The 14,375-nt window shown below is 42.5% G+C and overlaps 1 protein-coding gene across 15 annotated transcripts in view; it reads left to right on the top strand.

The window, feature by feature from the left end:
• The window catches only part of LOC308510606 (uncharacterized protein), a 456,681-nt gene that overhangs the window by 72,366 nt on the left and 369,940 nt on the right, over positions 1-14,375 (top strand). For 2 of the 15 annotated variants that reach the window (XR_013995381.1, XM_081080186.1), the window contains exon 6: positions 1,009-1,148. The exons of the other annotated variants lie outside the window; for them this stretch is intronic. Coding sequence is in view for 1 of the 2 variants with exons in the window: in XM_081080186.1 (XP_080936312.1) it covers positions 1,009-1,148 (140 nt within the window). In the remaining variant the exon portion in view is untranslated. The remainder of the gene's footprint in view (positions 1-1,008; positions 1,149-14,375) is intronic. 15 annotated transcript variants of the gene reach the window in all.

Genomic DNA, 14,375 nt, shown 5'->3' with positions numbered 1-14,375 from the left:
AAACCCGCAGCAAAATTAGCCTCATTTTTCCACTATCACTCACTTAATGGAATTGAGGCATTCTAACAGAGTTTGCCAAAAAACTAGTTATTAATTCTTGTTTTCCACAGTGTCTTTACAATCATTTGATTACATTGAAAATAAATGATGGGCCCTGAATGTTGCAAAATCATGCTATTGTTAGAAGTATTTAAATAAAACATATTTAAAGAAAAAAGATAACTCATGGGTTTGTTTTAAATTAGATAATATATATCAACTGTAAAATGCCAAGCTACTCACATATGCATAAAATGGTCTATAAACAACTCCTTGATAAATAAAAAGATGTAGGAAAAAGAAAAATATAAACATGGAGGGAACATTGGTGAGATTGTGACAGTTGTGGAGAAAAGAACAGCAGCCAAAACAAACATTTACAGTTGGGTTTTAGAGCAGGGTCTGCTCCCAAGTCTCCCACCCCTTGTTCCCATCTGCCACGTGAGATGAGGATAAATAATTGTGCAGCGTAGAGTTGGGATTGGTTTGGGTGGCTAATAAATCTGGATGAACAAGGGAAAAGCAGACACATTTGAGGGCCAAACAAGTGTCAAGTGATTTCATCTGTCAATGGTTCTAAAACTTTACATCAGAATCACCTGGAAGACTGGTTAAAACACAGATGTGGGGATTAACCCCTTTCTGCTTCAGTAGGTCTGGGCATGGGCCCCAAGAATTTGCATTTCTAACCAGCTGGCAGGTGATGCCATGCTGCTGTTTAGGGACCCTGCTTTGAGAACCACTGATTATGGTTATCTACTTATCAACAGAACCCTGTGAGGTAGGTGTTATTAACCCCATTTTACAGATGAGAAAACAGACGAGTGGTGAGTTTGTCAGAGTAATGGTGTGAATCCTGCTTAACGAGAAACTGAGAAATTGCCTTCAAAGAATCTTCAGAATTTCTGAATCACTTCAGTAGGTGTCAGAAAAGCAAGACTACAGCTCTTCATCTCTATTCTCCCATAGCCCTCCAGAGGCCCTTAAGGATGTCATCAGAAACAGACAAACACCATCACCAGCACCACCAGCACTGCATGGTCTCAGAGACAACAATGAAAACTGAAGCCAGCCAGAGATCCTTGAGCCCTTTCGATGGAGAAACTAAGGCATGGAAAGATTTAATGATTTGTTTGATTTTACATATTATATACTCATATAATGGATATATACTCATATAATGGCAGCAATGGATATCAGATGTCCTAAAACCCAATCAATGTTTAATAGTAAGAGGAAAAATTTGGAGCTTCTGTTGGCCATCTTGATTGCTGTCTGCCATGCACCCTTTAAAAAGTGACTGAATGCAGAGACAGCATAATGAGGTGGAATAGGTACTAAAACAGGAACCAGAAGTCACTTATTTACCCTATATTTATTGAATATCTTTCACATATTAGTCACTGTTATGAGTGCTGGGGGTGAAGTGGTAAACAAGATAGATAAAATTGTTGTTTTTGCATTCCAAGGGCAGTAAGACAATCAACAAAGTAAAACAAAAACAAAAACAAAAAACAACAGGAAATTGAAGAGAGTAATAAATACTAAGAAGAAAATGAAAACCAGATAATGTTGGAGAAAATGACACAGCCTCAGAAATTTATAAACATGGGTTTAATGGTTTAGTAAAGATGCAGAAAGAAATGCAGAGGTTTGACTACCAGCCAAAGGTTGAGACTGTCTCACCCCAGTTCTCAGCATTTCAGTTTTATGAAATGTTCTCTTTTATCCACGAGTATAACCCAAGTTTCCCCTTCCTTACGTTTCCAGAAGTTATTTTAGGATCCTCAGAGGCAGGAGGCTTTCGTATTCACATGTAAAGAAACTACAAAAAGCTGATAACATACGTTTGAAAAGTTATGCAGGAATACATTTTGAAAACAGCGGAGATAATGGTATGTGAGATCATGTGTGGATATCTAACAGAAATTTCAGATCTGCATTTCAAAGACAAGGACAACAATCGTAGTAATACATGATTTAAGCAAGAATTATCAATAGATGGTCCAGCCAGTGTGTGTGCACATCTTTGCTCAACTCTGACTTGAGTGGTAGCTCGAAGTCAGTCACAGGGAGAGTATCTAAACCAGGAAATTGGCAAATGATATAATGCAGACCTTTTAAAATTATTGCTTTTTTTCCCAGAGGGCTGGTTGTTGTTGGTTGAAACTCCTCCGTAGGTCTGTCATGCTTTTAAAGTGTCTTGCTGGGTATGCCAAGAATGCAAGGCCTTGTTTTCTTTTCACCCAGGCTGTTTCTCTGGGTTGTAACTGCAGTGAGCAACTTTGAAGGATAATCTAATGTCTCCCTCTGGAACAAAAAAAACACGCTTGCTTACTGCTTGCTATAAAATGAGGGGATTCTTGAAAGTAAGTGTTTGTTTTCTATAATGCAACACATTGCATGTGCAGGTACCCATCTTGGTCCTCCATATTGCCCTTGTGGGACTTGGGATTCAGGGGAGCTGATGAAGTAAGCATGCTGACTGGTGCTCGTGGTGTTTGCTGTGAGTAATCCAGTCCGTGGTCTCTGATACAAGAGTCTCGTGTTTTCTGCAGACACCATGAAATAGTAACAGGGTAACTTAGTAGCTTATAAAAATAAAATCAAATTGCAGCTTTGATAGTTTTAGTGATAAGGATGGGATGCTGACAGAGACACGGCGTTTTAGAAGAGGAAGGACAGGGCCGGCCTGGTGGCGCAGGCGGTTAGAGCTCCGTGCTCCTAACTCCGAAGGCTGCCGGTTCGATTCCCACATGGGCCAGTGGGCTCTCAACAAAAAAAAAAAAGATAAATAAATAAATAAAAAATATGTATAAAGAAGAGGAAGGACAAAGTTTCCATGAACCAGGTTCAGAGAGATGAGGAAAATTCCTGGGCTCTGGTAGTGAATGTTTTTGCTCAAGTGGTGGGGAGAGTGGGTATGTGTGTGGAAATTGGGGGTGAAGGAAGGGTTTCCTACTGTCCTATCTGTGAAGGAACACAAGTTGAATTAATGCTTAAAAGCGGAGCTACCAAAAGTGGGACTACACAAACTACCCAAATGGCACTTGGTTGTTGCTTATTCTTTCTTGTTGACAGGCAGAGGAAGGGATATTATCGCGGCAATGGCCACATACGTTCCAGGGCCTTAGCTGAAAGGCAATGTTCTGTGGCTACTGAGCCAGGAGTCCCCCAATCCACACACTTAGTGTCAGCAATGAGGACCTTGCTACTGAAACAGAGCTTTGGGTGAACCAAAAACACTGGTTTGGATGTGAATTGAAAACATTGCTGAAGCCATACGTAGAATGCCACTCAGAAAGAAAAGTGAACCCAATACCTGCTTTGCCTAATAGCACAGAGGCACTGCATGTATCTACCTGGCTCTTTTCACAGCTCAACTTGGTTGGTGAGAAGATGGGGCACTATTCCTGGGGGTCACCAAAGCCCTCAGAACAGCCAGGTGGAACTGCCGTGATATGTGTTCAGGGGCAGAAAAAAAGGGTCCCTGGGTCCTGGTGTGTGCTGGACACCAGGAAGTAGATGAGGGAGGAAGTAGTATACTGATGCTTAGATCTGACCCTGGGGTGAGGGACTGAAAGAGGGCACAAAGAGCGAATGATAAAATTTCCTTCCTGCCACGCCTGTCATCCCACCATAGCCTTGATTCTCCTGCTGGCTCTTTAATTCCTGCTCTCACAGCTGGGAAATAGCATGATCTGAAGACTTGCTGTAGTCTCTGCCATACATTCAGGCTAGACTTCTTGGTGCTTTAGCTCAACCCATGGGATCTGAACACAGTTCGAAGTGGGGAAGGAAAGCTGCCTGGGGCTTGTGGGCCATTAAATGTACTATGGTTGTGGTTTCCAATGCTGACTGAATAATTGGTAGGTAGTGATGTTTTATATACTCGTCCTGTGAATGATCATTCATGTCACAGGGGATTTTCCTGTTCAGGGACTACCACAGGTACCGTCCCCTCCTGACCAGTCCAACAGAAACAATACATAAGCCCAGGCAGAAAAAGGGAAATCTCAGCATTAGCTAAGGGTGTAATAACTGCTAGAATAGTAGGCGAGGCCATTTCTTAGTACAATAGCAATACCTTTCTGACATGGCCACCAAATACTGTCCCCCGCCTTTTTTTTCTGAAGGCTGCTATTAACCTGCAGCTAAGCTCTTGTTAAAACGGAAATTCTTACCAATGGAAACCTCGTGACTCTCAGGCTGGATATACCCATTTTGGGATGGGTCAACATGGAGTCAACAAAACAAGGTGGGAAGGGTCTAATACATCTGTCTTATCAAATGGCAATGGTATATTTAAGAGTACAGGTCTAGTGGCATCTGAGTTTTATGTGAAACTCAGTGAGTCTCATGGAAGTTTTACGTGAAAAACTGAGTTTTACGTGAAAAAGTGGCAGTTATCTCTCTGGAAGAAACTATCTCCCCATTCCACTGCCTGAAGCAAAGCTGCTGGCTCAGTGGGGCCCTTGATTCATGGAGATTCCCCTATTATCTTAGGCCTAAGTCACTTAGACTCAGCTAAATTAAAAGTGGATGGTGTCCACTGGGTGGCAGCAGCCATCCAACCCTGATGACAATTCTGGGAGACCAACTGCAGGACGATGGGCTAAATCACCTTTGCCTTAGACAATACTCTCAAGGATTCCCACTGACTTTTGGACAGCTACCAATGGCCTAGCCAGCTGGTCTACCCCTTGAAAGACTAAAACTGGCAGATTAAAGACATCCCTGTTGGGGGCTATGAACCAGGAAAACAAAGTATATCTGCCGATCAGACAGCCAGGGTCACTCGTGTAGAAGCTCACGGTAAAGGCCTGTTCTCTGATCAGATCAACTAGAATTAGGCTGTTTTTGATCAAACCTGCAGCACCCAGATTGCCACCACTGACGTCTGCTGTCATCGTCGCGTCGGATATGGCAACACATTCATTATCACAGACTGGGCACCTTGTAAAGGGCTGTGTGTTTCCAACGGATGCAAAAGCTTCCACTGTATCCCAGGCTTGTGACTCCTGCAAAAATTCACCTTGTTTAATTCTGTGGCGAAGGAAGCCATATTGTATGGAACATCACCTCTCTCTGTTCCTGGCAAATTGACTACATCGAATCTTTGACCCCTTTTTGGGGTTACCGATGTTGCCTCACTGCTTGGACATTTTTTCAGAGTAGGGTGTTGTGGTTCCATTCCAATCAGCCGACTCTAGGGACATCACTGTGGCCCTTACAACTAGTAAACTGTTTCATATGTTCAGTTATCTGGATCATTTGCAAAGACCGTTCAATGATGGGCTAACCGCCAAAGAATTTAATGGACATCCCATGTTCTCTCTCATCCCATCTGCAGTATTGTTGAGTGCTGCAATGGCATTCTCAAAAATTGACCCAAAAGATTTCCGACTCTTTGTCCCTTGCCTTTTCCTGGTCCACATATGTTAGTAAGGCAGTTTGGTTACTCAATGTCGCTGTCCCAAGAAGGATTCATTCCTTTTGGTCACTTCTGGTTAACAATGAAGACAAAAGGAATAGAGAATTATATAGACCTATTTTGAAAATTTGGGATTCCACCATGACCATTTCTGGGCACGATATATCTTTTTGTACCCTAACAGCAAACACAGGTCAACTTGATTGGAACATTTTCTAGCTAAGGCAAAGGGGACCTGGGACAAGATTGGTCTTGAACTATTCTGCAGTCTCTGATGCCATCAATAGTTACAAATACACAATCTGGCACAACTTTCTTTCAATCTCACTAATACAAATTCACATGCTTACTCCTACTGCCTGAGAAGCCTTAGGTTATGCCATGTATGGAGACTGAGGCTGCAACTACTTGGTGACACGGCCTGTGTTTATTAACTGAACCAATATAATGATGCTCCAAATCAAGTGTAACGACACATCCTATAATGGAGTTACCGGGATGCTTCCAGTTTACATGTTTGTGTGTGGAAGTGAACGGGCAATGAAATGTCTCACCACGGGGTATGGGAGCTATGTTTTTACCCATCTGTTCCCCCCATTCCACCAAAGAGCAGCAATTTAATCTGACCTCTTTTGTGTGGGTCATGATAGATACAGACCAGCCGTAGACTATATTCTAGCCACGAGAGACAGAACAGTGGCCACCTAAAAATGTCCGCACCTAAGTCCCAGGACCTGTGCATGTTACTTCACGTGGTAAAAGGGACTTTGCAGATGTGATGAAATTAAAGATATGGATATGAGGAGATTATCCTGAATTGGCTGGGTGAGTCCAATGTAACCATAAAAGTCAAGAAGAGGAAGGCAGGAGAACCAGATGGAATCAGAGGTCAGAGAGGAGAGAAGATGTTACACTGATGGCTCATTATATTGGTTTAGTGAAGATGGAGGAAGGGGTCACAGGAATGTAGGTGGCTTCTTGGCGCTGCTAAAGGCAAGGAAACAGGTTCTCTCTTAGAGCTTCCAAATGGTGCAGCTTTATAGACCCCATGACCAGAAACTGGATAAGTGGAAATTGTGTGCTACCTGAAAAGATGCAATGAGGAAAACACAACATTTGTGAGATTCCTGTCAAAAATATATAACATGAATCTAACCTTGAGGAAACATGAGACAAAACCTAAATGGAGAGACATACTACAAAATAACTGGCCTGTATTTAGGCCAAGGTCAAGGTCATGAAAGACAAAGACGTACTGAGAAATTGTTTCAGATTAAAGATGAAAGGAGACACGTGATCCTGGACTGGACCCTTCACTAGCACAATCTTTTTTTCTCTTTTGCTATAAAAGACATTAGGGCAATTGGTGAAAATTAAATCAGACCTGTAGATTATGTAATAGCTGGGTATTAATATTAGTTCTCTAGATTTTAATAATTACTGTGATTACTAGATTAAAATAATTACTGATTTTAATAAGTACTGTGGTTATGTAAAGAGCATGGCCTTGTTTTTTGATAGAAATGCACTCAAGTCTTTATGTCTGTAACTTTTTCCCAAACAGGTCAGGAGAAGACACACACACACCCACACACCTGAGCAACACACAGAATGATAAATAAATGTGTTAAAACATTAACATTTGGTGACTCTGAGTCAAGAGTCAAGAGTATATGGGGATTATTTGTGCTATTATTGAAACTTTCCTAAAGGTTTGGAATTATTCCAAAATAAAAAAGATAACAAGGAAATGAGGAATCATAATAGATGAGGAAAAATATCCACTGCAAGAAGATTTAGCCATAATTTAAGAAGAAAGGGGGTCACAGTATCCATAGTCTTCCTTTAGGGGAGTAGGACTTTGAGGGAATAAAACATGAAGGATATGTACATTCGTTGAGTTTTTAACTTTTAGACTATTTGACATAGTGTTATTTTGATTACGGAGGGGCCGATTTTGTCCTCAGTTGGGAGAAGGAGGTTGTTGGAGGCTGAGACTGGGATGGTCAAACAAAGCCTCTTTGATCTGAGTCCTGAAGGATGAACAGACCTGAGGGAGGCGGGGAACTGAAAGAGCCCAGAGCCCCATGGGGCAAGATCTTGGTGTGCTCGAGACTCTGCAAGAAGACCGCTGGGTTGAAAGACCTGTGTGCTATTCCTAGTTCTAATAGCTCGACTTTGAGCAAGTCGTTTTGCCAGTTGTGAAGTTGCTTTCCATATCTCTAGTGCAGCCCAATCTATCAGCACATTGTATTGCCTGATAAATATGACTGAATGAGTGGATGAAGAAATTAATCTGAAAGACAGGGCAAGATAGGATTATCTCTGAAGACCTTTATAGCTCTAAAATTTTATGATTCATTTAATATTTAATGAATGTTCACCGAATGCCTGCCATGGTGTTCAGTGTTTTAAGTTGGAGGAAGATGGCATGAAAAATGCATGTTCCTGCTTTTGCTATGTTTATAATCCAGTGAAACAGACCTACAGGAAAAGTGATGCAAAATTTGGCAATAAAACAAACTTGCCCTGGAGTCAATTCTCTTCTCCTCTGCTTTTCACAGATGCATTTGTTCTCTTGGTGGAAGTTAGTTTGGGTCCATTATTTAAATTTGAAGATGTATACAGGAGAACTCAAAGCAAAAGTTATTTCTACCTGCTTCTGTAGGTGAGGAGATCGAATTTTACATTTCTTCTAGACAGGCAAACTTTTTAGCTGAGCCAATAGCAGATTTGGTGCCCATGGGAAAGAAATATCTCTGCAGTATGATTATGAGAGCATTTTGTTCCTTTCTCATCAGGCCTGCAAAATGCTAATAATAATCACCTGTAGAATTCTACTGTGTTCCAGCTCTGGGCTTGGCATTTATGTCTATTACAGTCCTTTCCACCATGCTGCAAGACAGATATTATTATGTTGAAAATTTTTTAAATTCAAGTCATTAAATTTCTGCCTAAGGTTCAGAGGTAGTGAGAAGCAGATCCAGGATTTAAACCGAGATTTTTCTGATGCCACTACCCACACACACCATTTTCAGTGCACAATGCTTCCTACGTAATCTCAAATGTTCCTTCTGGTTCTGGTCCCTAGTCACTCAATATCTCTGTTGTTTTCAGGATAGTGCTACCCTAGTCAGCCTGCGTCAGCAGATATGAGCCTGTGGCAGGTGTTAGAGAAGTGGGTTGGCTCAGTGTGTGATGTAATCTCAGATGAACCGTTTACTCCCACAACAGACAGCCCACCAGTCTTACGGTGCAGAGCCCAGGGCTGTATTGCTTAGAGTGAAAGCTAAACTGCTATAACAAACAGGCCCAATAATATCGTGGTTTAAGGATCAAGGAACTTGATTCTCGTCCCCAAAGCAGTCCAGTGTGGATAGGTGGGTCCATTTGCTCTGTGCCGTCATTCAGGCTTCCTGCTAGCTTGTTTCTCTCCATCCTCCAGGGCACTGTCTTCTTCTACATGGTTGAAGCCAGTGTGTAGGCATGTCCATGTCCCTGCTCACGAGAAAGGGTGAGGACGCTGTAGAGCACGTGTACAGTGTTTTCAGGCCTAGTGTGGAAGTGGCACACATCGCTTCCAACGTATTCCTGATGGGGAGAACTTGTCCCATGACTGTGCTTAGTTCCCCTGGGGTTTTCAAGGGGTGGGGAGCTGGCTCTATGCTCAGCTAAAACTCTATTACTATGGAAGAGGAGTGGAACCCATCTTGGTTGTCAACTATAAATCTTTGTCAGGAGGACCCTCTGTGAATCTCTGTCATAATATGGTAATAGTTTTATTTATTTATCTTCCCCCAGTAGCCTGTGAGCTCCTTGAGAACCAAGGAAGGACTGCTTTCACTTTTGAATCCGTCTCTAGCTCCTGACCTCTCACATATGAAACACTCATGTTTCTGTTGAAGAATGAATGAGGCAAGTTAAGTGTGTGTGTTTGGGAGAGGAGGACAAGGGCAAAGGTAAATGATACTTTCACAGTTCAGAGAGTAAAGCTGAGCTTACCTGGGGCACTGCACACCAAGTATGTATAAGGCATCTGATGAAAAGCTATGCTGTGAACTTATTCAGCTAAAAAAAAAAAACAAAAAGCAAAATTCAAATGTGACACTCTACATACAGCTTAGCTCAAAAGAAACAATTGCCTGATTGTCACCAGGTGACCTCACTTTTCTCCACAGCCATCAGCATGGGTAGATATAAAACATGTGAACCTGTAAGTTTGCACAACTTTTAAACAGAGGTAGAGGTTGTAAAAGTGGTTTTGAAGCATATGGGAGGAGCTGATTGTAGAAAACCTGATTTCCCAACCGCACGGTAGATCAGAGCAGGGGCCCAGGACCTTTGTTCTTTTGCAGACCCCACTCTCCACTCCCTATTAAAAGGAGCGCTTCCATCTGGCCTAAGTCAGCAGAACCAAGCCAGGCTACCCAGCCTGGGCTCCTGGAGACAACAACAGATGGCAAATAGGCATAGCAAATTAATCAAGCCGCCAAATGTTCTCAGATTTGTTTTTCAGATTCACTGGGCTAGTTCTCCGTGGCCACTGTTGTTACTGCGCATCATATTTACTTGGCAGCATTGTCCAGCCCTCACGTTTCCTTCACTGGCTCAGGCAAAAGAACATGTGCATTGTATTTCAATTAGCACTTCTCAAAATTCAAGGGATTTCTGAGGCTAAAAGAACCAGTATGCCAACAATTTGTGCACAATGTCTGTCCATGGGGCCCGTTGCAGTGCTCTAATGCAGCTTGAAGGGCAAAGCTCGAGCTCCTTTTTGAAATACAGGTTTAGAAAAGTTCCTTAAGCCTGTCACAACATGCCCTTTGGGATTCTTGTCTGTCTATCTGGAAGAATCAGTCATGACTTTTAAGATCTCCCCCATCTCTTCCCATAGTCCACGTGAGAACCTAGCTTAGTACGGAGCTGTCTATATAACAGTCTAACCACCTGTGTCCCCTGTCTGTAACACCCACCTCTCCATGTGAAAGATTTCCGGCTGTGCGTAGGCAGCCAAATATCAACATGGCGTCAAACTCCAAAGAAAGCACTAGTCTACACGGGTAAGGGCCAGCAAAGAATAGGGTGTGGGTTCTTCTCATACAGCATCTGAATGTGTTGTGTCACTCCTACAGGATATTTTAAACATAAAACAAAACAAAACAAAACAGCCTTCTGGGAAGAACTATCTAGAGAGCAATTTGCTTATAGGCAGGGAGATAAGGAAAATGGGTGAAATCAAGGCATGGGAATAGGCATGGTGGGCCCATCCCGAAGGACCATAAAAATGCCCCAAAGACATCTTAGGGTGCATTTGGGTTCAGTGACTCAAAGCCATGGGTCATGTTGGGCTGAGAGTTGGAAGATCCTGGTTCTGGTCCCATCTCTGCTAGTACCTCCTATCACCTCTCTGGAGCAATTTCCTTTTTGTAAAATGGGGTAGGACTCCCTCCGTGATCCTTAATAGGCCACATGCATGTAGTGTGGCAGGTCTAAGCCAGAGTTTTGCGAGGATGGAGAAGGACAAAGAGGATGGGCGCCATTTTGATCTGAAGTAGGCCATGTCTGGAATACCACAGCTAACACAATGAAGAAAAACAGTAGCTACTTGGAAGAGAAGTTCTCAAATGTTAGTGCAGATGAGAAAGGCTTCCATTGCCCATATTCCAAGGCTCCACCCCTAGAATTCTGACTGTCTAGGTCTGGGATGCTGCCCAGTAACCTGCATTTTCAAACGATCATACCAGGGGACTCTAGATTTTCACCTCAAAGATGAACAATGGGCATTTGGCACAATACTTGAGTGGTATTTAGGTCTTCCCTTACCTGTGGGTATTTTGTGCATCATGTCTGATTGCCTCTGGAACTGAGCAATGCCGGCCAGGACTGGAGGCAATGGGCAGGTGCTTTGTAGTGCTTATAGCTGCTGCTATGGAAGAGCAGTCTTCCCCCCACAATCCCATGAAGAGTCCTTGGATTGAGTTATGGGGACCTCCTTCTGCATTTCCTCAACAAAGATACAGCTCAAATAAGTTGTTACTCTTGTTGCCTCTGACGCAGATCATGTGAAATAGTTAGAGGGCGTCTTGGTGAGACTAGAAGGGAGTGGTAGCCAGAGAGTAAACAGAGAAATTGAGCCGGACCCCAAGCCTCCAATACATCCATTACAGAATCAAAAGAGCCAGCAGACGTTGAGTTATGGGGCCATAATTCCATCTCAGGATTCTGGCAGTAGCATAAGCCACTTGAATTCTTCCTGGTTGGTTTATGAACAGTTTACCATTCCCCCCCCACCCCTTCTGCCTTGGAAGATTAATAGCTCTGTAAATTACAGTTGTATTAAAATATATGCCTTATATCTCAATGTGAGGTTTTCCTGTGGGTTTCAAAGTGCCTTCAACTTGTATCTCCCTGGGTGACTTGCCCTGTGCACTAATGCAGTTTTGCAAAATAAAAAGGGGCTTCCAGCCTGAAGGAAGTTCCATAAAGGGTTGTGGGTCTTGAGTCAGACCACTATGGGCAGCTAAGCAGCAAGTAAAAAGCATAAAGGTAAGAAAAAGATAGACATTGGAGGACACCCAGGAGAGAAATGTTGCTAAAGTAGAAAACTTGAGTAGGTTGAGACGAGAGGGAGAGAGAGAGAGAGAGAGGAAGAAAGAGATTATCCATCCTGAATGCACAAGGTATTTAGACTTTGAAGCCAATACACCTTTGAAGGTATATTTTAAGAAATATACCTTTGAAGATTTCTGTTTAGGGATGTGGTAGGATGAAAACTATATCCAGGATGGATTGGTGGCTCAGGATGGCACTAGGGTTGGCAGGCTGGTGGGAACAGGGCCAGGAAGAGAACAAGTTTTGTTTGGAGGCCGCATTTGCATAACGGGCATTGCTTCTCATCACTTAGATTGTGTGCGTTTGGGGCAGCTTGCTGAGGAGCTGGTGAATGTGGTGGGCACCATGCCCTTTGCAGAGGGCAAAGGGACCCACTTTGTCTTCCTGCTTCCTGATTCTCTGGGACGTTGTGCTTATGTCCAGATTGCTTTCTTGGTTTTCATACAAACACATTACATTTATGTCATATTCCAGCGGCAGGGTCAAGGCCAGTGAAAGCCACATCTCCAGATTCCTCGTTCAATATCTGCTAGGCTCTGTTGAAGTCGTGGTATTATCCCTGAAGGTGATCATTCTTTTCCTGTTTATTGAAATTGTATTGTCTGAATTCCTTAAACCAGAATCTGGGTCTGCATCAATTTTAGTGCTAAAGAATACTGTTTAAGGCTCTGGAAGGCAAGCGGGAGGGAGAAGAAAGAAAGAAGACGAAGGAGAAATAGAAGAAAAGGGGGGAGGAGGGTAGAGGGGAGAGAAGCAGTGAAAAACAATTCAAAGTTAGGATGGTGGTCAAAGGGCTCTGTTTGCTGCAAAAGCCTTCCCGCAGACCTAGAAGCAAGAGGAAGGTATCCTGCGATGTAATAGCAGCCTTTCTCCACGTGAGGACAGACTTTACTCAGGAGAAAGCAACAACTTGCGATGGCCACTGGGTGAAAGCTGTCACCCTGTAGCAGAGAGGATTCAATATTGACCTAATCATTCACGCCCTGCGGCCCTTTGGGTTCCTCAATAGCTAGAGCCCAGTGTCTGTCTGTTCTCAATGCTTGGGGGAAGTAAAGAAAAAGAAAAGGCGACTGCTCAAATTCAGATTTTCACATAATGTGGAATGTAGAATTACAGTTGAACAGATACTACAAAAAACAAAGCACTTTGACGTCTCACCCTACTCTTTAAAATGTGTAGTCACCCAAGCTTTCATGCAGGACTCTCTTTTCTGTATGTCTTTCTCTTTACTGTAGGGTTCTTGCATACACATTATACGTGCATTAGTGTTTCAGGCACTTCAAAAGGTTGGAAAACACTCTAAATTTCTTCCAGCTCCTTGTCAATCTTTGCTTCTGTTAGATTATCAATGCAAGGTGACAGAGTGCAAGGGAATGCGTATATCAGTTTCCCCCAAAAACAAAAAAACAAAAACAAAACAAACCAAATTCATAAACTCTAAACCTTTATGTTAAAGGAATATTTTTATTTGGAGAATGGTTGAAAACCAAATTACTACCGCTAGTTCTGTGGTGCTTAAAAAGCAATCGTTGCTTGCATTTGATTGCTTCTGAACTTAATGTGACTGGCATAGTGATAGCAGAGGGAAGTCTGAGCTGAGCTATTAACGGGGAATGCTTCCTCCACCCCCTAAGTTAAGTATTATCCCAGATAACTGCAGAGTCGTGTCCTGGCTGTTTTCCTTCTGGTAGAGTGTGCCCTTTTTTGAACCATATACATCAAGTTAACTCTAGCAAGTATGTGCCTTTTCTAAACCAGATTTTCTAAGTAGCCAATTAAAAACAGAATTTCTTAAAAATAAAAATCTTCTCTTTGAAATGGTGAGTGGGTCTCTGAGATAAAGAATCCCACTTGCAAACTTAGAAAAGAATAATAAAAGAACATTCTACTGGTTGAGTAAGGGCTGAGGAAAATGCAACTTTGCTTTTCTAAATAAAAAAAATTAAAATAAAGGGACAGCAAATTGATCAAAGGATTGTGGGGGTGGGGGGTTGGCTCCATTAGTCTCATACTTTTCAGTATGCCCAGTTAGCAATAAAACTCAGTTTATGTGAACATTTGAGGCTACAGTTTTATTCAAATTGTTAAATTTGGTGACACAAAAAGGAATGAAGCAAAGCTACTGTTCTGTACCAAGGTCTTGGTTCGCACCATCTCCATATCCCTAAGTATAATGAGAGGAGCAGTATCTCCGTTTAAGATTTACATAAGTTTTTATGAAACACCATCACCCTCATTTCCTCGGTGGTCCCTTTGACATTTATAACCCATCGCTGTGATTGGGAGATGA

This window comes from Rhinolophus hipposideros (genome assembly GCF_964194185.1).
Source record: "Rhinolophus hipposideros genome assembly, chromosome: 18".
NCBI lineage: Eukaryota > Metazoa > Chordata > Mammalia > Chiroptera > Rhinolophidae > Rhinolophus > Rhinolophus hipposideros.
Note: the sequence above shows the minus strand (reverse complement) of the source record. Positions and strands in the feature narration are given on the sequence as shown.